The sequence below is a fragment of the Salvelinus namaycush genome, chromosome 12, assembly GCF_016432855.1.
Source record: "Salvelinus namaycush isolate Seneca chromosome 12, SaNama_1.0, whole genome shotgun sequence".
Classification (NCBI taxonomy): Eukaryota; Metazoa; Chordata; class Actinopteri; order Salmoniformes; family Salmonidae; genus Salvelinus; species Salvelinus namaycush.
The window spans coordinates 6787952-6813718 of record NC_052318.1 but is presented as its reverse complement, the minus strand read 5'-3'; the positions used below and the strand labels follow the sequence as shown (position 1 = coordinate 6813718).

The 25767-nt window shown below is 40.8% G+C and overlaps 1 protein-coding gene across 4 annotated transcripts; it reads right to left on the bottom strand.

Moving 5' to 3' along the window:
* On the bottom strand, positions 1–25663 carry LOC120056856 (CREB3 regulatory factor-like). 4 transcript variants are annotated; one of them, XM_039005100.1, is made up of 9 exons: positions 25230–25663; positions 18599–18789; positions 17091–17216; positions 13833–15075; positions 13054–13248; positions 12502–12691; positions 11626–11699; positions 11273–11395; positions 1–9780 (listed from the first exon to the last, which is right to left on the bottom strand). In XM_039005100.1, the coding sequence occupies exons 2-9, from the start codon at positions 18605–18607 to the stop codon at positions 9662–9664; spliced, it is 2079 nt and encodes a 692-aa protein (XP_038861028.1). In that variant the 5' UTR covers positions 18608–18789; positions 25230–25663; the 3' UTR covers positions 1–9661. The 4 variants fall into 4 exon arrangements, with proteins under 4 accessions (XP_038861028.1, XP_038861030.1, XP_038861031.1 ...); XM_039005102.1 differs by having other exon boundaries at positions 13848–15075; XM_039005103.1 differs by having other exon boundaries at positions 17091–17150.
* Between the last annotated feature and the right edge of the window lie 104 nt (positions 25664–25767).

Sequence of the window (25767 nt, the reverse complement as noted above, 5' to 3'; positions counted from 1 at the left end):
TGGTTTTCAAATGTTTTTATTTTGATATTAAAATCGACAATAGAATCATGGTTACAAGCAAAATTGGGTTGTGGCTAGATTGAGTACGGCTACGGACCAAGAGTCGCATCGGGGTCAGCTGTAGCATTTTTGCTAACCCTTACCCTTTTCCTAACCTTAACCTAATTCTCTTAACCTGCTACATTAATTCTCCTAACCTGCTACGTAAAGTCACTTCAGTCCATAGCTGTACTCCACCTAGCCACAACTGTGGTACCAACTCCTGGCTGATACAATTCTGTGAGAAAAAGTATGATAAAAAAACTAAACTAAATGAAGGAGAGGCACAATTACACAAGCAGACACATTTTTCCAATCAATCATAACTGAACCCAACCTACATCACATCTGTACATTTACAAGGATCATTATCCAATAACTGTTCTCCAACTAATTGTGCCTCAAAAAAAAAACGGAAACAAAAATAAGAGCAAGAGATCAAACGACAAAAGTATAAACCCAGCACAACATTTAAAACAACATAAATATAAACAACTGTCAAGATATTATTGAATTTGAACAGGCATATATGTGAACTACAAATATAGACATTTCTAATAGGATCAAGTCACTGTTAGTTTCAGCAGGATACAGATTTGTTTATGAGTATCACCCAAGAGATTCATTACAGAGCACTTAGCAATGAAATACAGCCTTCCTACTGTGACAAATATTTTTCACTTGGGGAGTACACACACAGTACTAACTACTTAAAGTTCCCATGCTACATTATCTATTGAAATACCATACGACATCAGAAGCATTACATCAAGGGCATGAATTGTGTAGTTTTAAGAATGGGTGAGATCTTTAAAAATTGTCCTCATTGGGGGTTGTATGGATTTCCCCCAAAAATAATTTGGCAAGTTTGGAAGGAAAATGTAAATCATTGCAGTGTGAATATGATGTGTATTATGGTGCTTTGAAAGAGGGTTATCTGTTTTCTCAATGTAATTGGTAAATCATTGAATTGGTTTGCATGTGTACTATGCAGGAACACATATTCAAACAATTCAGTGGAGATGAGAGATCTCTGCCCAGCAGCCCTAGTGACCCTTACCGATCTCTATGCCTTTTCCTGAAGCAAAAAAATAATAAATCCTATCAAAGCTACCAGCCAATCCACTTCAATTACATTTTTAAAAACACGGTCATCAACCACCATTACTGAGGACAAGGCCTTACTGACACCGACACTGCAGTGGCTACAGCAGGTCTTAAAAAGCAGTCAGTCACTGTCCAAAGTTCACTGGGAACTGGTCAAGATTTGCAACACCCCTCGGGCAGCGTTCCAACACAGCAACAGGGGCCGAGTGGCAGCTCTTGAGGAAGTTCAAGTATGTCTTTGAGATTCAGCACCATGGCTGGCGAATGGTGCCTCCTATCAGCCGTTTGCATTGTCTTGTTTTAAACTCACTCTCCAATTAGTGCACCCTTCAATCTTAAGTTACAAAGAACTGTGTGGTGGCACTTTGGAGCAATCTGGCGAAATCAAGGAACCTGGATTTGTGCAGATGCCCATCACCATCGCTTTAAGCGTTATACAGGCGTTGCCCCGTTTAAAACGCCGCCTACCCCTGTGTAATTACCATCGAGGTTTCCTGGAACTCCATGGTTAACATAGATCTATGTTGAACAATGCAAACCTCAACATGTGTCATTAAGAGTTGCTGTTTCAAACCTTGTTTGTTCATTGAAGAACGGCTGCTAAAGCCCATCTGCTTCTTTATGTGACACTGCTCCGGGTAAAGTGAAACCCAGCCGTTTGTGGAACAGTAGAAAATGAGGACCAGAGGCACAATTATTTTGATCATTTTTGAGGGGACACAATAGGTTGGTAAATTGACAGTTTTTGCAAAGCAGATCTAGCGGTTCTATAGAAAACTCAACTAAATCAATCACCATTGGTGAATGCTCTGGGTCTGATAAATGTAATTCAGCAAGAACATATAGCTCGCTGCAGTATCATGACTATCTAAAATAATTTCTATAGGTAAACTAGAGGAAATATTTCAAATGAAATATAAAATAAATAGTATGGCAAGTAGGTAAGGTCTAAGTAGAAAAGGCAAAAAAAAAATATTTAAAAAATTCAAACGTGTGCAACAATTTACTGATTTTGAGCATAAATACAAAAGAAATAAAAAGGTTTACAGAAATAAGGACAACCATACAAAAAAGTTCAAATTCCTCTGATTCATGATTGCAGCACACTTTGGATAGTCTCTCTCACCCAATGTTACACTGGGAATCTGGGGTATAAACATATCCTTATATTGAATTGAATCCTTTGAAGGAAGACTACATTCCACTGATGAGAAAACTGTCTGAGGCAAAGCAGCATCAATTTTCATCTGTACATGAGATCACTGTTAAAACACCAGACAGAGTAAATGTCAGAATTCTTGGCATAGTGGGCAGAAAGATAGTAAATCTTGTATCCATACAAAACATCAAGACTTTGAAGGGTGTAGATCACATTTGGATTCAATTTTTTTTTTTAAGGCACCTGGTTTAGCAGGCATTGTATTAAAATTATGTTTGACATTTTGTAAAACCAAGTGAGTTGTGGGTATGCTTCTGTTTGTACGATTTTGTTTTCATAAAAACAGTGGGTAAGCAATGGAAAATAGTTTGATCTGAATATGTTCAACATCCAAAACCAAATCTCTCTATGCTTGTTAAGTTCAAATACCACGTGGACATAGTCCTTGACACTTACAAAATCCTTGAACTCAGGGTGAAGATACACCCATTACTCAGTACATTTTGACCCAGTAACAAACATATCAGATGAGTGAGATTTTCATGCACAATGGTCATTCCCTACGCATATTCTCTGCATTTAATTATCCAACAATATAATACATCAAAACGGTTATACTGCATAGAGCATATAACCTTTGAGTATGGGGGGAGTTGAGCAATATGGGGGGAGTTGAGCAAGTTATAATACGAAAGAATGGGTTTGAAATGCTTCTGCAATGCTTGAAGCGGCAATCAGCAGTTGAAACAATAGCAAAGCGTCCTCCCCACCATTGTTTCGGGAAAAAAAACTGGGGGATGGGGTTGGAAAAATGTTAACACTAGCGCTACGCGATTAGTGATTTTTGAGGTCAGTTCAGTTTGATTATTAACAAAATGTTTTTTGATTTCAATTATTTTTTAAACATTAAATGCATTATGAAATAATGACAATATTTTAGAGCTTTTTAATGGAAATTCCAAAGCCAAAAATTGTTAACATTCAATTGCTAAAAAATTGAAAATATTCCATTGTCTCCATCAGGTCCACATTAGGTATGACATCAAAAGAAAATGACGATGAAATAAAACATTTCAGATGTGTATATTACTTCGTTTTTATTTGATGACTTCATTATTTTTCATTGTTTAAAGTCCTATTCTCTGCTCAGGCAGTAGCAGCAAGACAACATTCGCTGTGCTTCCCATACTGTACTGTCTAGTCATCCTTTTTTAGCTAGGCTAGCTTGCCTAAGCGTGCTGCAGAGCTGTCTGATGAAATAACTGTACTTGTTTTTCAAAGTAGATAAGGCATACTTTCACGAACTGTCTATCTCTCTCGTAGTCGTGTTGTGTACATTCCTCTCTCATGTAGCCTGTGTGTATCTAACCTAACATAGCAGGTGTAAATTGTATCCATCTCGGTCCAAGATGGAAAAAACAGGCGTAATGGATTATGGTCATTGTAGTTAATTACCAAATTATTGCGCTGAACTAGGTTGAATGTTTGCTTAATGAAAACTACAACTCCCTTCAGCCAAGTGTCCCACATAATTCCTGACATGATTTCTCTCGTGAATGATTTGATTTATCTCAAGAAAAACAACGAGTTGGGCCACCCACCAAATAAAACAAACTAAATGGAATTCAAGTAATTTAACTGACGTCGGTCAATTAGTTGTTTAATAACAATTAGTTGTTTAATAACAAAAAAATACCAAAACGTAGGTTAATCGCTGAGCACTAGTAAGCACTCTCAAATTCAAAGAGCTATGGATGCAAGGACTGACCATCCATTATATAAAAAATATAGTTTTAACCATGTTTTTAGGCTAAAAACAGTGTTTGTTTACAAACATTGGAGTAACAAAAATGCGTATATTTTGGCTTCCGATGGGTTACGACAGTTGAACTTACCTCATGAGGCATTTTTATAAGATATATTCTTTAAGAAACAAAGGATACGTATCATTAATTTATAAAAGGTAGCAACTGCTGAGTGCCCGCCCCTTTAAGCATTGAAGCAGTGATATACGCAATATACAGCCCATGACAAATCAGCTATACAAGTGTTAATACTTTAAGTTCTCAATTTCTATAGATACTATGGGTGTAGGGGAAAAGGTATATATATATATATACATACACACATATAAATAAATAAATGGCAGAATGCAGGTCCTTTGAATGACAGTTTAAAGCAAAAAACAAAGCATTCAACTGGTTAGATAAGATGGAAAGGAACATACTCATCTAGCAGTTATTAGACAGGTCTTTCTCCGTTACACATGCGTGGCTCCTCCATTGTCAGAGGAAATAGCTCCACTCATTCCCCACCTGCCTATCACCACTAGGAACACCTCCATAGGGTTATGGAGACAGGGTAAGAGTCTTTGTATAAAGTCAATGAAAATGCTCTGCTCAGACACGAGACAGCTGAAAACTAAAGCAACACACTGTCTTACCCAAAAACAAGTAAGACATGCATAGTGCACAATTTAAGAACATTGTCATCACATACACTACAAACAACTACATAACAAAGCAAGCCAAAATCATATCAGGAATTGAAAGAAAGAGGACAAATACGCTTGCCGCCTCCTCTAGAGTCTACTGTAGCCATTTGGGAGAATTGGAATAAATCGAGATCGGTCTCATTGTGATCCAGCGGTTTGGTAATGCTACCATTAGACATCTATCCACAAGGTCTAAGACTATAGCATAAGGTTAACTCAAATGTGATCAAAGCGTTAATAATTTGTTAAAAAGTTAAAAAAAAGATCTGTTAAGCATAGACATATGTAATGTATAATGAACTATCATCTTTTTAATACAATATAATCCATGAATAACCAACCCATACATGAGCAGCAGCACAGTAAAACAGAGGTTGGATCAAAACTAGAAATATCATTTATTTCCCTTTTGAATAATAATTAAAAAAAAAGTTTGTACGTTTAAATTTGTTAGAGTATAAAGAAAAACTAATCTAGGTAAAATATTTATACTTACAAATCCATTGGCCTTTGTCTATTCTTATCCTGTAGAGAGCATCGCACCATTTTGTTTTACATTGAATCTCTATTAACGCACACAGAGTTATTGAACTGCAGAAATAAAAAAATCGCAACGTTAACTGGAATACATAAATATATTTTCCTTTGATTTACTATTCTATTAGAAGAATGGTAGTTACCCTGATTCGCTGCAGAAGAGACCATTATGGATTCAATTATCAGACGAGACTAGCACATAATTACACAATCTATTATCTGTTTATATGTTTGATGTCAATAGAGCAGAAGGAATAGTTACTGGCTTTGAATGTCAACCACTTCCTTGACTGTTAAAATGCCACAGAGTCTCCTGGTTAGAATGTAAAGTTGCACAGCTTGCGCCCATCATGTTAAATGTGAAAACCTGCGTGGACACACACACCCGATGCTGGAATCAGCCTCACAACACTATGTTCCACTAGCTTCTTACACAACATTAATTCCCCTAGCTCAACCTCACTTGCCATCAGTGATCCCAATGGAGAGGCCATCGTTGATTTGAGCATATCACCAGGTTGAAGGTCTTGATTGTAGACAGTACAATATTGGCCGAGATCGGTTGCCATAGCAACACCGCTTTGCAATTGAACCCACTATTGGCCATCTTAAGTGAATGGATGGGTGTTTGAGAAGGCAAAAAGTATCCCGGATTAAATCTCCACTGCAAATTACTTGCCATACAGTACAGTGATATAGTTTTCCTTCTGAGGTACTCACAAAAGAATGTGGGCTGTTGTGAGTACCTCAGTCTCCCCCTCCCCATTAAGTACAAGTTACAAGTACAAATTACTTTTAAAATTATAACAATATAACTCTCTGGCAAACGCCCAGAATAAATGTGTCTACACTGTACATCAACCTGAAGAAAAACCCAAAGCAGAATTTGTTTTTCCATAGGAAATCTCTACTGAAGGCAAATGAATTCATGACGGTAGAGTCATTCAGAACATAGGGGCATTGTAATCAAAGGTTGATTGCCCTCTTAAGACCTCCCCAACACACTGTTCTGGTCAGGATACAGAAGTCAAGTACTCACTGCAGCATTCAAACAAGGTCGGCTTAGCAGCAAATGGAAGGAAAAATGCTTTTCTTCATACTTTTTTTTTTTGTTTTTTTTTTGAACAAAGTGCTTTCTTTTTCATACATGTAATATAGAATATACTATACAAATATAATATTTAGAAGATAAATCCATTTACAAAATGAAACACTACAAAAACAAACCATGGACGGTATATAGAGAATATTTACTACACTAACAAAGTAAGTAGAATAAGATATCTTATCAAACATATCATTCTAGTTTCAGAGAAAGTGTATTTTTCCCCTTTTTAATTCAATCAAAAATAGTTGGAGTATGGCATGCAGTGCGGAAACCTGCTTTGCAGAACAATAACACTGTTTTTCTACAGCAAACAAAAGGCATGTTCAGATATCTTCAGTACTGAAATAAGAAAATGTTTACTAGATAAAAGAAAACATTTTCAATTAAAACAGGCCCTTTCTCAGAATAAGGACAGTGTTACTTTTCCGCAGTGAGGATTTTCAGCTGTGCCGGTTTAATTGAATTCAGCCTCAAGTCTCCTTGTTCTCTTGAAATGAGCAAACCTAGTGTTTCAAATGGACAACATTGACAAGTTACAGCAGAGACGCTAGACCTCTCCATAAGCTGCTCGTCTCATTTCCTCTGGCCTGAGATTGTAATACAGGTTAAGACTACAATTGCAAGTATTCAATTGAGACTTATCATCCATTCATTTTCTATCAATCTTCCCCATGACTCAGCGCAACAGAGGAGCTTGTGTCAAGAACTGAGGCGGAGGGCACAAAGAAACCAGAATGATATCCATGATATTCAATCCCTTACTTTCAGAACAACCCCTAAAAAACTAGAGCCTCTTCACAAAGATCACAAAAAACAGGAGGAACCCCTCCCAGTCACCATCCAGAAACCATACCCTATCTCATGCAGAGTCACCATCCAGAAACCCCACCCTATCTCATGCAGAGTCTCCATCCAGAAACCCCACCCTATCTCATGCAGTCTCCATCCAGAAACCCCACCCTATCTCATGCAGAGTCTCCATCCAGAAACCCCACCCTATCTCATGCAGAGTCTCCATCCAGAAACCCCACCCTATCTCATGCAGTCACCATCCAGAAATGTATTTCTCTGAACATCTCTCAAATGACATACATGCGCACCAACAGAAAAAGGCAAATAGTACAAAAATGTTTGTTTTTTCATTCCATTTTTTTTTTTTTCAAAGTTTCTCTGAATGTGAGGATAGGCCTTAGAAATGTGTCATGCTTATTAACGTATCAATTTGAAAAAAAAAGTGGCAATTCACAATAGATAGATATGTGTATGCATGAATGGACATTACTATAAATAGGCAACACTTAATATGACATATATGTATGTGTATTCGTCTCACCTACATAAATTATAGAAGTGATATACCTTTTGGTTATTTGTGACGTTTTGACAAACAGTCAAAATAAAATTGTATTATGCAATTGTTCTCCATCTCTTTTCTACTTCGTGCCAAAGCACAATAGAAGTGGAAGTATTACATGTAACGTCTGGAATCTATCAAATGTTTTTAAAGCAACTAATCTACTTGAGAAGCCAACTGACAAGAGACGTTTAGAAAAAGTTAATGAATGCTTCTTTCAGTACGTAATTGGACCCAAGCAAATTTCACAGTTCAATGAAAATCCCTGACCCTACCACATTTCCTACATTCAATACGGTGTCAGGTAAGCTGTGCAAAACCTTACTTTATCTGGCTAGTCGCCGTTTTCGTTGCATGTGTCTTTGGTACAAAAAGCAATCAAAATATAGTGTGCAAATATTTTTTTTAAATTCTATACGAATATCCTTTTTAACCCTCCCATTCCCATTCCCCTGCCCCAAAGTCCAAGTACCGATAACCAAAGTACATTTTTGTCAGAGCCATCTTATAATACAATGCACAGACTCTGTGGCATATATCTACATGTTCCATGTTCATATGTACATTCAGAATAGCTTGAAAGAGCAGAAATACATAACAAACCTCTTGACCTTCCCTGCACCATGTTCTGCTCTCCCTCAGTGTAAAATGGTCCACTATCCTTCAACCACTTGTGTAATCATCTCACTTTAAATACAAGGCACAATGAACAGTACTGTTATTAAATACAAATATGAACACACCAAACTAAGGAACTTCAAACTATTAGCCCTCTCATCCCTACTTTGCAAGAAGCCAATGGCGTTTTCATTTGAAGACGCTTCAACCAAAGGGTATATAGAGGAAATGGTTTGTTATGATCACATCATCTAGCTTATAGTCAGATGACTAAGAATTTTCCCATGCAAAGGATGGGAATATAGTGGCCTTCTGCTCAAGTCTATTTGAAATATCTTCTCAACTGCAAAAACACAGGACAATGGAATTGAAAAATCAGGCCAAATCGCAAAACAACCTTTCACTGCATTCCTGTGTATCTCCCCCAACTTCTACTTATTTTTAGCGTCATTCTGTCAAAGTAGACTTTCTTAATGTTAGTAGTAATTCAGGTGTGTGTGTGTTTTTGTTGCCTTATAATGTGGTTGGCAGGTTGAGAGTATTGGGTAACATCATCTCCTCCTATGTGAATGCCACGGTGCTAGAATGGGAAAGCAGACAACAGGTATGAAGCGTTCCCTATACCTTTACAACAGTAGACACTATGGAATACCCAGTGGCTGTTTTAAGTTTTTTCTTTCATCTGAGAAGCACAGTTCAGTAAAAGGTGACAAGGACATGGGATTGACAAGTTACTATTTAGGTTTCAATAGCAAATATCTCGTGCCGTCCCGTCGTCTCACTCTAATTATAACGGCATCCTGTGTTGCCTTTCCCACCCAGGTACGCAGGCATGAAACGGGTCGTTTGAACGCTACAGGAAATGGCTACAGCTAGAACTGATAATCATTCTGTTTTGCTTGATTTTTTTTTTCTTCCAACAAACATTTCGGGAGGTATTTTTCATATATTGGCTTTGAATTCGCAAACACTGCGGCCCTAAAGACACTAGCCACGTGCACTAGCCATGTGCACAAATGGCGAGTAACAGACTACTAGTGCAGAGATAGATACTAAGTTTCATTTCAGCGCATGCTCACAGTGTGAAGACATACATACGGAGCGTGGTATGTATGTCTTCCCACAGGGCATGGTGATGCGATTCCTGGATGGAATGGTCATGCAGAGGGTGAGCCGTTACAGTGTGGGACTAGAATGGCGCGGATGGCTTTGAGTATGCCATCACCAAACCTCTACATGGTCCATCTACACTCTAGACGTGGGTACGCGCAGCCCGACCAGTCCTCCAGTGGGATCCCCCTTGCCAGTGTTCTCTAGGATCTGGTTAACAAAGTCAGACGTCTGCCCGGCAACTGGTGACTTCACTGCAGAAAGAAAAAAAAAGGACACGTTTATTTAAACAGCCATTGTTTAACTTTTTAGGGATAGGGGGCAGCATTTTCACTTTGGATGAATAGCGTGCCCAAATTGAACTGCCTCCTACTCTGTCCCAGATGCTAATATATGCATATTATTATTACTATTGGATAGAAAAACTCTGAAGTTTATAAAACTGTTTGAATTATGTCTGTGAGTATAACAGAACTCATATGGCAGGCAAACTTCCAAACAGGAAGTGGAAATTCTGAGGCTGGTCGATATTCAACTCATCGCCTGTTCAAATCCCTCTAAGATATGGATCTGTTTGCACTTCCTACGCCTTCCACTAGATGTCAACAGTCTGTAGAACGTCGAATGAAGCTTATGCTGTGTTGTGGGGCCGGATGAGAGGGGAATGAGTCAGTGGTCTGGCAAATTGCCAGTTCCTGGTCACGCTCTTTCCTCATGATATCGCCTTGCGTTCCATAACTTCTACAGACACGAAGGAATGCTCCGGTTGGAACGTTATTGGATATATATGATAACAACATCCTGAAGATTGATTATCTACTTAGTTTGACCAGTTTATTCTACCTGTTATATAACTTTTTGAAGTTTGTCCGAGTTCGCCTGGACCGGCGCGAGCATTTGGATATGTTTACTAAACGTGCTAGCAAAAGTAGCTACTTGGACATAAATACCGGACATTATCGAACAAAACAACACTTTATTGTGGAACTAGGATTCCTGGGAGTGCATTCTGATGAAGATGATCAAAGGTAAGGGAATATTTGATGTAATTTCGTATTTCTGTTGACTCCAACATGGTGGAGAAATGTTATTTCTGAGCGCCGTCTCAGATTATTGCATGGTGTGCTTTTTCCGTAAAGTTTTTTTAAAATCTGACACAGCGGTTGCATTAAGAACAAGTGTATTTTTAATTCTATGTAAAACATGTATCTTTCAAAGTTTATGATGAGTATTTCCCGTTATTTGATGTGGCTCTCTGCAATTTTTTCTGATATTTTGGAGGCATTTCTGAACATGGCGCCAATGTAAACTGAGATTTTTGATATAAATATGCACATTATCGAACACAACATACATGTATTGTGTAACATGATGTCCTATGAGTGTCATCTGATGAAGATCATCAAAGGTTAGTGATTAATGTTCTCTATTTCTGCGTTTTGTGACTCCTATCTTTGGCTGGGAAAATGGCTGTGTTTTTTGGACTTGGCGGTGATCTAACATTATCATATGTTGTCTTTTCGCTGTAAAGCATTTTTGAAAATCGGACACGATGGGTAGATTAACAAGATGTTTATCTTTAATTTGCTGTATTGGACTTGTTATTGTGTGAAAGTTACATATTTCTAAAAATTATTTTTGAATTTCCCGCGCTGCCTTTTCAGCGGAATGTTGTGGGGGGGTTCCGCTAGCGGAACGTGTGTCCTATTTCTGTTGCTACTTACGAAAAATACATCATCATCTTACCAAGGGTCTCTTGGATGAGTTTGTCCAGAGTTTCAGTCATGCTAGTTCCCTTGTCGTCGCAGATATCCTGCACTCTGTTCACTATCTCTTCCTTTATGGTGTTGATGACAAACAGAAGCCGATCTGGAACAAACAATAAAACAAGGGCAATGTAATTGTTATTTATTTTCAGAGAAAGAGATTGGCAATAAAGCTATTTACAAACACAACACATAATAAACTTCCTTCCCTAAACCACTAATTATACAGAAGGACAATTGACAGTCTACCAATTGCACAATGTAGAAAACGGAAACCAAGTGGGAAATCGACTATGGGAAAAGTGTATTATTCAACATAACTGATCAACATACCGTATTCTGTGCCCAGACCCCACAGCTTGACTTTGTTGGCCTCATACTGAGCTTTCTTCTTCAGCCGACAGGCCCTGAACAGAGACACAAACAGCTTGTGTAAAGGTATACATATAACAAGAACACCCCTTATGTAGTAATAGTAGTAGAAGTAATAGCAGTAGTAGTAGCATTGACAGTAGCAGTAGTAGTGACATTAGTAGTAATAGTAGTAGTAGCAGTAGTAGTGACATTAGTAGCAGTAGTAGTGACATTAGTAGTAGTGACAGTAGTAGTAGTGACATTAGTAGTAATAGTAGCAGTAGTAGTGACAGTAGTAGTAGTAGTGACATTAGTAGTAGCAATAGTAGCAGTAGTAGTGACATTAGTAGTAGTAATAGTAGAAGTAGTAGTGACATTAGTAGTAATAGTAGCAGTAGTAGTGACATTAGTAGTAGTGACATTAGTAGTAGTAGTAATAGTAGCAGTAGTAGTGACAGTAGTAGTGACATTAGTAGTAGTTGTAATAGTAGTAGTGACATTAGTAGTAGTAGTAGTGACATTAGTAGTAGTAGTAGTAGTAGTAGTGATAGTAGTAGTAGTAGTAGTAGTGATAGAACTAGTACTAGCAGTGTTAGTAGTAGCAGTGATAGTACTAGCAGCGATAGCCCTAGTAGTGATAGCAGTACTAATAGTAGTAGTGATAGCAGTACTAGTAGTAGTAGTAGTAGTGACAGTACTAGTAGTAGTGACAGTACTAGTAGTAGTAGTAGTAGTAGTGACAGTACTACTAGTAGTAGTAGTAGTAGCGTGTATCAAATTTAACTGTAACAAAGCAGAAAGAGAAGGTTCTGGAGAGCAAGAGTTGAACAAGGTTTCAAGGTGAGTATCCAGTACCTGGACGCCAGTTTGTTCTTCTCCTTGCGGGAGCGTGGGCGGGCTGTGAGGGGCAGCTCGCTGACCGGGGTCAGATCACTGATCACTTTGTTGAGCTTACGCAGCTCGTTCCCGATCTGCAGCAGCTTGCGAGGGTTAGGGGTCAAGTCCTCCACATCTGTCCGCCGAGACTTCTTCAGAGTGTACTTCCCTGTTCACACAGCCCATCACCGAGCCAGTTAACCACTGAGACATGTCCCTTAGTCAGCAGGGACAGTCAGACACATTTGTATCTCAAATGGATTCATTAAAAAAACCAAAATGTACACTATAAATAATGGAACAACAATGTTACATTTATAACCTACATACATTATCAGGGTAGAATGTACTGTATGATGTGATCTACTGTAATCGATGAACTATGACGAGTGTGGCTTCCATCAACTGTATGTGTAAATGCGGGAATTCATACTTCTTCACATGATTGTAGTGCAATAGATATTTTGTGGTGTGTGTTTGTACATGTCACCACTTACCAGATGTGTGTGTTTATGATAAAGTGTGTCTCACCGTGGTGTGGGCCATTCCTCTGGTACATGTTGCTGGGCAGGGTCTCCCTGTCCCACTCAGAGGGCTTGAGCAAGCATTCCTGCTTGGAGGGGGTGAGCTGCTCGCTGTACTCCCAGAAGTAGCGGCGCTTGCCCCTCTTCCTGGAGATCCCTGCCGTCAGCCCCTTCACGTCCTCCACCGCGTCATTGTCACATCCTGATCATAACAGGGAGGGAGGGAGAGAGCGAAAGACACAATTGAGAGAAAGAAGGACCAGAGAGAAAATATTAGCAAGGGAGATAAGGGTGAGGGTAGAGAGATGAAGATGGAGAGAGAGCGAGGATGAGAAAATGGCACAGGGTCAGTCGATCAGAGAGCCTTCCACATATAAAACAGCTTAAATAAACCCTTGATTATACTGTTCCATCTCAGAGCATGGCCAGGGTCACACTAACATCCACCCAAAGCAGAAACATGACCCCATTCTCAAGATCCATTTATAATCCTGACTCACTGGACCACAATGGGCCGGGCCAGGCCAGGAACTCCCAACAGGGAATAAGTTCACCAATCACATATTTCCTTTCTGTGGGACTCTGCAGCTACAAAGATATTCCCATCTAAGTGATCATTACTATTACAGGGAGCTGACATTTGTAATAAACTGCCGGTCTGAAGAGAGCACATTCAGCGACTCCAACCTCACTTCACATGGAAAAACAAAATGGTTGCTATAAAAGGTACATGCTTGGACTTTGGCCTCGGGGCCAATGTGAGTCTCAAAAAAGGTGAATGTCTACCTGATATATGGCTACCTGGCTCGGAGAAGGCGTCGCTCATGTCATCATCTTTATCCCCCTCATAATCATCGTCCTCCTCATCTTCCTCATCATCATTCTCAGAGAGCTCATGCTCACTGCCAAAACCCTCATCATGATCTTCATCGAGATCTTCATCCAGCTCCACCCCCTCAGCATCCTCTTCGTCCTCCCCCACCTCCTCCTCTTCCTCCTCCTCCTCCTCTTCCTCCTCCTCCTCCTCCTCCTCAGTGAGGGCTTTCCCAGCCAGCCTGGCTCGGGTTAGGAACAGGGAGTAGTTGTGCTCCTCCTCCTTCTTCTTGTCAGAGACTGGGTCAGTCCCACTGGCAGTCACCAGGGTCTCACTGGCCCCAGCCCCAGCTACAGGGTAGTGTAGCATAGGGGGCACAGCTCCAGACGTGCCCACTGAGGCGGGTGGCATCTCCCGGCGAGGCAGCTCTACCGTCTTCTCATAGGCCAGGGTGCTGGCGGAGGCAGAGGCGGAGGCTGCAGTAGCAGGAGCAGCCACGGGGGCAGCACAGCCAGATGTGGTGGCCAGCTCTGGGGGCTTGCTGCTGTATGTGAAGTGGTTTTCAGCCTCAACCTGATGGGAGGCCATGGGCATGTCGACTAGGGGCCGGTGGGGCATGCTGATGCGAACCTTTGCCTTGCGCACGTAGTCATTGCAGTGGTAGCCCAGGGTGGCCATCTTGCTGGTTCCCTGGGCCTTGGACATTGTCTCTGTGCTGGAGGGGACAGGCCAGGTGGCCTTCTGGGAACCCTTGGCAAAGTCGCCCAGGGGGTTCTTGACCAGGTTGGAGCAGGAAGAGGAGGGGCCCGGGCGGGCGGCTGTCTTCTTGCTCAGGGAGAGTGGGTGGAGGGAGGTGTGCTGCTTCTGGCCCCCTATCAGCAGATCAGGGTGGTAGAGTGTGTCACACACAGGGGGCTGTGAGTCCTCGCTGTTGAGCTGAGCCAAGGTGGGGGTCCGGGCAATCACCTCCTCGTCTTGGTAAGGGCTGGAGAAGTCATCCAGGCCTGCCTCCTTGGTGCCCCAGATGTCACAGCTGGTGAAACGGGTGTACTTGGTCAGGTCCTCCCAGTACGTATCCCACTGCTCAAAGTTCGAGCTGTAGGCCGGGTCGCTGTCCACCAGCTCCATGAGGTGCTCCCCACACTCCATCTCCTTGCAGTCCCCCACCGTGAAGTGATCAACTCTAGGACTTAGGCAAGCAGTCATTTCTCTGTCCTGGGGAGGAAAAGAAAATACAGAGATGAAAATAGTGTGGTAAGTATGCAACCATCTTCAATCAACAATATTCTGTGTAAATAACGTTACATTTTTTTTTATTGTATTGTCATAGCATGTTGTGTTCTCTACTACACCACCTGTCCTGCCTCTCTGTGTGTATTTATTATGAATCCCCATTAGCTGTTGCCAAGGCAGCAGCTACTCTTCCTGGGGTCCAAACACATTAAGGCACTTACATAACACATAAAACAAAAAATAAAACAGTACATCATATAACATTATTACACCACTACAATACAAAATGTATAATACCACCATACAACAATATTACAATGTACGTGTGCTAGTGGGTGTGTGTAAGTATGCGTGCGTCTGTACCCGTGCGTGTGTGTCTCTCTTCACAGTCCCCGCTGTTCCATAAGGTGTATTTTTATCTGTTTAAAAAAATAATAATCTGATTCTACTGCTTGCTTCAGTTACCTGATGTGGAATTCCATGTAGTCAAGTATTGTACAAGCATTTCACTACACCTGCAATAACTTCAGCTCAATATGTGTATGCAACAAATTTGATTTCTATGTAGTACTGTGCGCCTCCCGTAGTATGTTCTGGACTTGGGGGATTGTGAAGAGACCTCTGGTGGCATGTCTTGTGCTAGTAGTTTAAACAGACAGCTCCGTGCATTCAGCTTATCGACATTTCTTACAAAAACAAGTAGTGATGAAGTCAATCTCTCCTCCACTTTGAGCCATGAGAGATTGACATGCATATGATTCATGTTAGCTCTCTGTGTACATTAAGGGCCAGCCTTGTTGCCCTGTTCTGAGCCAATTGTAATTTTCCTAAGTCCCTCTTTGTGGCACCTGACCACACGACTGAACAGTAGTCTAGGTGAGACAAAACTCGGGCCTGTAGGATATGCCTTGTTGATAGTGTTGTAAAGAAGGCAGAGCAGAACTTCATTATGGACAGACTTCTCTCTATTTTAGCTACTGTAGTATCAACATGTTTTGACCATGACAGTTTACAATCCAGGGTTACTCCTAGCAGTTTAGTCACCTCAACTAGCTCAATTTCCACATTACTCATTACAAGATTTTGTTGGGGTTTAGGGTTTAGTGAATGATTTGTCCCAAATACAATGCTTTTGAATTAAATATTTAGGACTAACATTTCTTGTCACCCATTCTGAAAATAACTACATCTCTTTATTAGGTGTTGCAGTAATTTCAGTCGCTGTAGTAGCTGACGTGTATAGTGTTGAATCCTCCGCATACATACACACTGGCTTTACTCAAAGCCAGTGGCATGTCGTTAGTAAAGACTGGAAATAGTAAGGGGCCTTGACAGCTGCCCTGGGGAATTCCTACTTCTACCTGGATTATGTTTGAGGCTTCCATTAAAGAACATCCCTCTGTGTTCTGTTAGGTAACTCTTTATCCACAATATAGCAGTCATTTCTATAAGTGCTGTGCTTTTGAATGTCCTCCCCTATAAGGGTGCTAAAAGTCTGTTGTCAATTTGTTTACTGTATAATAGCATTGTATCTGGTCAAACACCATTTTTTCCAAAAGTTTACTAAGGGTTGGTAACAGACTGATTGGTCGGCTATTTGAGTCAGTAAAGGGGGCAGCGGAATTCTTGGGTAGCGGAATGACTTTTGCATCCCTCCAGGCACGAGGCCACATACTTTCTAGTAGGCTTAGATTGAAAATATGGCAAATAGGAGTGGCAATATCGTCCTCTATTATCCTCAGTAATTTTCAATCCAAGTTGTCAGACCCTGGTGGCTTGTCATTGTTGATAGACAACAATCATTTTTTCACCTCTTCCACACTCACTTTACGGAATTCAAAATGACAACGCTCGTCTCTAATAATTTGGTCAGTTATACTTGGATGTGTAGGTTCGGCGTTTGTTGCTGGCATGTCATGCCTAAATTTGCTAAACTTGACAATGAAAAAGTAGTTGGCAATATCAGTGGGTTTTGTAATGAATGAGCCAACACTTACCAGTTCGTACATGAAGTCTGGGTCTGTGTTACTCGCCAACAGGTCCGTGCTGGTCAGCGCCTGATCAGCAAAAGTATAATTTTGAAAGAAATCCCCAAAGGGAAGATCCATTCCACTGATGCCGGGCTAAAGGGAAATAAACATTCCAAACTATTCAACCTGTTGCAATTCCTGTTGTCCTGTTATAATACTCTGAAGAACATGTTTAAATACAGCTTTTCCATTTCAGAGTGAAGGGAGATAATTATACTGAACAAAAATAAAAATGCAACATGTAAAAGTGTTGGTCCCATGTTTCATGAGCTGAAATAAAAGCGTATTTCTCTCATATTTTGTGCACAAATTTGTTTACATCCCTGTTAGTGAGCATTTCTCATTTGCCAAGTTAATCCATCCACCTGACAAGTGTGGCATATCAACCTTGTGCTGGGGACAATAAAAGGCCACGCTAAAATGTGCAGTTGTGTCACACAACACAATGCCACAGATGTCTCAAGTTGAGGGAGCGTGCAATTGGCATGCTAACTGCAGGAATGTCCATGAGAGCTGTTGCCAGGGAATTTAATGTTACATTTCTCTACCATAAAGCCGCCTCCAACGTCATTTTAGAGAATTTGGCAGTATGTCAAACCGGCCTCACAACCGCAGACTGTTGCCAGGGAATTGAATGTAAATCGAATGTTTACCACAACAGGCAGGACCTCTACATCTGGCTTCTTCACCTAAGGGATCGTCTGAGGGGGGAGGGTGGGGTTGCTGAGGAGTATTCCTGTCTGTAATAAAGCCCTTTTGTGGGGACAAACTAATTCTGATTGGCTGGGCCTGGCTGCGACCCTATGCCCTCCCATGGCTGCGACCCTGTCATGTGAAATCCATAGATTAGGGCCTAATTTATTTATTTCAATTGACTGATTTCCTTAAATGAACTGTAACTCAGTTAAATCTTTGAAATTGTTCCATGTTGCATTTATATTTTTGTTCAGTATAGTTGTAGTTTAAAGAGGCAATCTGTTTTAAACTAAGGTCATGAGGCAATTATAAGTTACATTCTGTAAGAATCAATGGGTATATATAAAATTAACTTAAAATTATTATTTTTTAAATGTATTTATTTTAATTAATGTATGCACCAACCGCAGATTGCCCCTATAACATTTAGTTAAGCATGGAGAGTAACAGTGAACAAACAACATTTGTGGGGTTGGGTCAGCATGGATAAAAAGGGGAATGTTCCCATGGACGTGGGAAATCGCCATAAGCTGTCTGTCCACTGACAGCTGTATCAAAGACTTTTCTAACTAACCGGCTCATTGTTCCATCTGTGGCTATATCATCCACAGTGTAATTGCAGGGCAACTAGACTGAGGTCTGTCAGTTTTAGGCTACAGACTGTCCATTAACTGTCCAGCAACCTAGTTGTTTTCACTTCAGAAGTTGGTAAATTGCAAGACTATGGAAAAACAACTGCCTAAAGCTGGACCACTTCTAAAGAACTTCCCTTCCATTACCTGAGGCATCGCCGAGCACCAATCTCTGTTCCTTATTGGGAATTTTTCCTCCGAACTCGTGTCCCAGTCGTCTTCGGATGATGTCAACCGACAGTAGAAAAATCTATGAGTTAAGTAACAAAAAGAGTCTTCTTTATTGTGGAAAACTCTGTGAACTCATGGAAGTCTAGTTCTCGTCTGATGCCTGGTGTCTGGAGAGAGATGAGAACACAGGGGGAATGGAAGGGTTCAATTAGTAAAATATTACATATGTTTGCACATTTTCCCACTTCCCCGCCTACGATCTTATACGCCTCAAACACATAATACTGTCACTTAGCCTGCAAGCTGAGATTCTGTGCAGATCGTCAAACACGGCTTCTAAGAGCGACTGTCAAGACCGGCTGTTCATTTAAATCAGAACACATAGCCTACTTCTATCAACTCTAGTGTGATATATCTTAACTCATGACTGTGTTGGTTACACTCAGTGCAAAACTGGGGGGGGGGGGGGGGGGGGGGGGGGGGGGCTTCCATGTTTGTAAAAGAGACATAGTCGAAGCCGAGCAAAGTTGCCGACATTGTCCGGTTGCAGCATTTCAGATCCAGAAAATACACTGGGAGCCCTCCCTGCAGGCAGCAGATTAGTTTGATGCGAGACAGAATGAGCATTGAATAAACACTGTGTCTAGGCTATTTTTAAATCGACTCTAGCTAGCTACCATTCCCCGCTGCCAACGAAGAGTCACAAAGAGAGGGAGCAGAGTCGCTGGACCCCGTTTGCATAACAAATCATGAGAAATATGCTGGGGAGGGAGGGCACTGTGGTGGCCAGCTGTGACACAGAGCAAAACAACCCAGCTCCTCTAGTGGCGGATGACATTCTCCACCTGGTTTGCCAACTCAGTCAAATGAGCTTCTTATCACCCCTGTCTGCTTTTCACACAGCAGCTTTTGCCCGCAGAGGAAAAACACCAACAGAAAAACACCACCTCCTCTTCTCTCTGCCTGCCACAGCATCACACGGAGACACACAGACACGGCAGCATAGCCTGCAAAACAGAGCAGTAGCCCTGGCTGAAACAAGTTACGCATACCTAGTCAGTATGTTATTGGTTACGTATACCTAGTCAGTATGTTACTGGTTACACATAGCTCACCTTAAAAGCGAGATGTGTTGAGTTTTAAAATGCCATGCAAAGGAAAAGTAATGTGCTGTGAGTGCAGTACTGGTCCTGAAAATACACCCACCTGTTAGAGCCACTCAGATGAGGGCGATTGTGTTTTGGGAGGCACTGTGGGGAAGCCCTTGCTGCAATGTGCTGATGCCATGTGAAACTGCCTGCCAGCCTGGCTACTGCACTCTGCCATTTTAATATCTTTGTCCTCTCTACACAGAAACATCCCCCTGGACATTAAAAACACACTGCGTGATGCCTTACTGCAACAGTTTCTAAAATGCACGCTACAGAGTAGGCCTCTCTCCTACGCTTACGATTGACCACTCACTTCCTAGTCAGATTTCTCTGATGATAAGTTTCTGTTGACGGCAGAATATGGAGATGAAAGGAAGGCCGAAATAATGCCCCACACCCAGTATTGACAGCACTGTAGTCCATCTAGATTAGGGCAGGCTACATGTCTTAGCCTTGTTGGCGCAAGATTTTGAAATAGGAGATCACGACTAAAGCATAATGGGCTCTTCAGTATGCTATGCAGACAGGTTAAGTCATTTTACCATGGGCACTGACATATGGGTCACAATCAATTATTTATATATACACTAGATGACAGACAGGGAGCACTGTTCTGAAGCCACCGCTGATCCATTTTACTACTCCCCCATCGCTGATCCATTTTACTACTCCCCCACCGCTGATCCATTTTACTACTCCCCCACCGCTGTAAAAAACATTTTGGAAGCTATAGAAATGCATTTATTAAAGTCTACATTGTTTTTTTCCATGTTTATTCTATCACAGACACCTTAAAGCATCCTTTTTAAAATTGTGTTATGTGAGCTATACATGCAAATCAAAAATATAGCAAAGCCATTTTCCTTAAAGTTGAATTTTTTTTAAATATTAATGTTACTGTCCCCACTCAAACCCCCCAAAAAACATAAATACATGTAAATTTGTCCTTGAAATATTTCATTGAAATACTGTGCAATTCCATTCATTCCTATGGAGGACTGCAGCTGAGGATTACCAATATGGCCGACCGGTGGCTTCAAAGCCTCTCATTGGCCAATACATAGCATCAGCAATCTAGTTTTTGTATATATCATTGGTCACAATGGATGTCACAAGCTGCTCCTGACGGACATTAAACTTCACTATGCATTAGCTGGCTTCAAAAGGTCTCAACACAATTGGAAAGGCATTAAGCCATAGGCATTAAGCCACAGGCCTTAGGAAACATGAGCCCACTTCACAATCTGATTGTGTGGGGAAAGAACAACAGATACAAGGGACAGTCATACTCCTGAACCAGCTTCAGGGTGGGAGGGTCTCACTCACAAGCACACAGAAAACATTGAGGCTAAACCAGCCTACCAGCAAATTGACCATTTAAAAGGGGTGGGGGGAGGGCTCTGTGTTAACTTAAACCAGATATAAAGTATGTAGAAAATAATGGACCTACATCTTTTTTATAACATACTCTTTACAACCATGGAAAGGGGGATACCTAGTCAGTTGTACAACTGAATACATTCAACTGAAATGTGTCTTCTGCATTTAACCCAAATTCTCTGATCCCTGACAACAATGAGTACAGTTCCATGCACACAATAATAGAAAATCAGGCCTTCTTGGTCAAATTGCTGCAAAGAAACCTCTACCAAAAGGACACCAATAATAATAAGAAGAGACTTTGCTTGTGCCAAGAAACACGAGCAATGGATATTAGTCTGTCCTTTGGTCTGTCTGATGAGTCCAAATTTGCAATTTTTGGTTCCAACCGCCATGTCTTTGTGAGACGCATAGTAGGTGAATGGATGATCTCCGCATGTGTGGTTCCCACCGTGAAGCATGGAGGAGGTGGTGTGGGGGTGCTTTGCTGGTGACACTGTCAGTGATTTTTTTTTTTTTATTCAAGGCCTACTTAAAGCATGGCTACCACAGCATTCTACAGTGATACCCCATTCCATCTGGTTTGCGCTAAGTGGGACTATCGTTTGTTTTTCAACAGGGCAATGACCCAACACACATCCAGGCTGTGTAAGGGCTATTTGACCAAGGAGGAGAGTGATGGAGTGCTGTATCAGATGACCTGGCCTCCACAATCACCCCGACTTCAACCCAATTGAGATGTTTGGGATGAGTTGGACCGCAGAGTGAAGGAAAAGCAGCCAACAAATGCTCAGCATATGTGGGAACTCCTTCAAGGCGGTTAGAAAAGCATTCCAGGTGAAGCTGGTTGAGAGAATGCCAAGCTTGTGCAAAGCTGTCATCAAGGCAAAGGGTGTAGCAATGTTTTAGACTTGAGGAATCTAAAACATATTTTGATTTGTTTAACACTCTATTGGTTACTACATGATTCCATATGTGTTATTTCATAGTTTTGATTATCTTCACTATGATTCTACAATGTAGAAAATAGTAAAAATAAAATAAAACCCTGGAATGAGTAGGTGCCCAAACTTTTGACTGGTATTGTATATAAATATCGTCAAAGATAATATTGTGATACTCTACTTTATCAATTGCTACCCCGTCACCAACTGATATGCTTCACAAAAAAAACATTGGTGTAAAGGCCAGCATAGGTATATTTTAGAAACACAGGAAGGGACCTCTCCTGTGCCCCTTTTGCAGCACACCAAAAAATCTATCACCAGCATATCCAAGTTTCATAGTATTCTGCTAATATTGAAGGTAGCATCCTACAGAGAAAGCTCCGCTTCCGTGCTGAACTGAATCCTTGCCACGTGTGTTGGCTTTATAATATAATAACAGAGAGATAATCATCTCAAGTGTGATAGGCCAATTTGGTAGTGGTAGCAGGAATTATTTGTTGTCATCTCTATTCGCTAATTAATTACACAGAGAAATAGTTATGTTCTCTACAACTACAATAGAAAAGTAGGCTATAAACATGGCAAGATGAGTCACGCAAACTTAATACTACCGGGCAACTTCTATCAATATCATGCAAGCATATTTATAGGTCTAGGGCCAATACCAAAACAAAACCAGGATTTAAATGCAGCACCAGCAACCTTATAATAATTAACCGACTACGCCTGAGAGACATACCATTAAATGTTCAGTGTACATCTACATAGCCTAGATGTTTTAAATTGCATTGATTTTGTCTGCAAGGCCTGCAACATTTGAGATACTGTACTACCAATATACAAAATGGACTGTTTCAGGATTATTGTTGAATTTCTGTAACAAGGATGTTTAGGTCTGTTTTATTATCTCAGTTATTACCATGTTATTATTATCACAAAGTTAGCCAATACACTGAGGCAGACATCTTTCTTTCATGTACTCTGAAGGATATCCTCCTGGTCTAACCACCACAGCTGGTAATGACAACCTTGCTTTGAGGACATGTTGAGCAAAGAGTCAAGACAAGAATGTGTGTGGTATTCTCAGCATGCAGCGCACTCCACATCAAATTTGCAACACTGGTCACCCCTAAGTTTACAGGGGCAAATCGATCATGTGGGAAAGAATTACAGCAGAAATGGGCTAAAAGTCTTCAGATCTACCACCTATAAACTACGCTGAACAAAAATATAAACGCAACATATAAAGTGTTGGTCCCATGTTTCATGAGTTGAAATAAGATCACAGAAATGTTCCATACACACAAATTTAAGCATTTCTCCTTTTCCAAGATAATCCATCCACCTGACAGGTGTGGCATATAAAGAAGCAAATGAAACAGCATGATCATTACACAGGGGCACCTTGTGCTGGGGACAATAAAAGGCCACTCTAAAATGTGCAGTTGTCACACAACACAATGCCACAGATGTCTCAAGTTTTGAGGGAGCCTGCAATTGCCATGCTGGCTGAGGAATGTCCACCAGAGCGGTTGCTGGAGAATTTAATATTCATTTCTCTACCATAAGCTGCCTCCATTGTCATTATAGAGAATTTGGCAGTATGTCCAACCGGCCTCACAACCGCAGACCACGTGTAACCACGACAGCCCAGGACCTCAACATCCGGCTTCTTCTTCTGCATGGGGTGTATGTACTGAGCAGTATTTCTATCGGAAATAAAGCCCTGTTATGGGGGGGAAAAAACTCCTGAGTGAGTGGGCCTATGCCCTCCAAGGCCCACCCATAGCTGCACCCCTGCCCAGTCATGTGAAATCCATAGAATAGTGCCTCATTTATTTAAATTGACTGATTTCCTTATATGAACAGTAACTTAGTAAAATATTTGAAATTGTTGCATGTTGCGTGTATATTTTTATTCAGTATAGATATAGGACTAGATGTCTAGCGTTACACGCGATGACGATGGACGATCTAACATTAACTACTCAGCATAATACCTCTGCAATATCTGACTTTCGGAAGAGACATATGGCCAAATGTATATATTCGAGTACAGGATTGTAGTGAGCAATCAACAACAACAAAAATACAATCACTAATCGACTGAATGAATAGTTTTAGGCTGCCTCAACATGGATCCCAACACAAACAAGTACAACGTCAAACTAACGTACTACTATCCTGGGCCAACACCCACGTAATCCAACAGCCCTATTGGTCAAAGCGCAGTTATAGCCCGCCTCCAGATATGCACGAATGGTCGGCTTTGCTGTCAATAGCAGGAGATTTCATTGTAGGTTGAGACTGAAAACAACAAGCAATTTAAAAGGATTGTTTTTATGGCCTAAATAGCTGACTAAATACATGCAAAATGACCCCTTGACAGGCAGAATTCGCATAGGAGATCATTTTTACTGAGGTCTATGTAATCATCTTATCATAAATTACTGAGGGAACACGCATATCTAGTTAGTCAATATTATAAACACACGACGTGGATATCTCGGTGACACTGAACAAAAGTAAGCATCGACAACCGTCCCGACTAGTTGACGCCCTTCAATCCCCGAAATGACAATTTGTCAACAAACTCGGTCAAATGCTGTCTTTATTCTTTGCTCAATTTACCTAGAATGTTCTAGATCTTTTTCTCGAGCTCTGTAGCAGCATGGTGGGGGTGGGGGGCGTGTACCCTAAGAGGATGTTGATTTTACTTGACCCAAAAAGCATTAATGGGGTAATGCCTGATTCACAGCACCTTGTTTCAACACCCGCATGATCCCCCAAAAAATAAATCACAAAATGTCAATCTTGCAAATAAAAATAATTTCGTAAACAAATATTCAAGCTATTGAAAGGAGCTACATTGTGCATGCACATATCTACAGTTATCCTGATACAACAAAAAATGGTTTGTCAAATAAGTAATCCGTTTTAGTTCAGCAGGATTTAACGCGAAAATAGCTCAATCTTGTTCCCTACCAACTAGCTCCAGTATGGCCTCCGTCCCGCCCCTCTCACAGCCGCACGATATAACCAGCTAACCAAGACAAGATGTAACAAGCATACAACGAAGAAACATTATCCACAAAGTTTGGCAAATGGTTTTAAAAACGTTCAGCTCACCTTTAGAAACCCCATATGAACGTTTTGTGTCGTGTTTCGCTTCGTGTTTATTCCTATCTGAGCAATAACAAAGCAATTTCAATGGAGTCCACGCTGCCTTTCTCTTGCGTTTGTTTTGTTTTTCTTCTTCCTGACGGGTTCCTTGGAAAGCGCGTGACTACCTAGTCACGTGGTCCTTCACTGACCAATCGCACTGAAGCTTTAAGATTGACCCAAAACATTGCACCTAAATTACAGTATACTACTGCACACAATGCAGAGCATTGCACACACTTCAGATGCTATAATACAGTTATCCAGACATTTTTATAATAGGGAAGTAATATAAATAATTCAATAATGACACTTATATATTTCCAAAGGCTCTAGGTTACTTGCTTGGTGCAAGCATGAAACTCAAGTCATTAGGGTTTACAAATATTATACTGTACAGTATGAATACCATCTTTGATTATATCTGCCATAATGCTATATGTTATGTACTGTGCTTTGACATTGTTACTATGTTGGGAAAAAATTGTCCAGGGCAAGATAAACA

Excerpts from the sequence above, each read along its gene's own strand:
- LOC120056856 (XM_039005100.1), bottom strand. Across the intron at positions 11,700-12,501 it reads AAGAACAAACTGGCGTCCAG|GGCCTGTCGGCTGAAGAAGA; the intron begins GTACTGGATACT and ends GTCTCTGTTCAG. Across the intron at positions 11,396-11,625 it reads GGGTCTGGGCACAGAATACG|ATCGGCTTCTGTTTGTCATC; the intron begins GTATGTTGATCA and ends TGTTTGTTCCAG.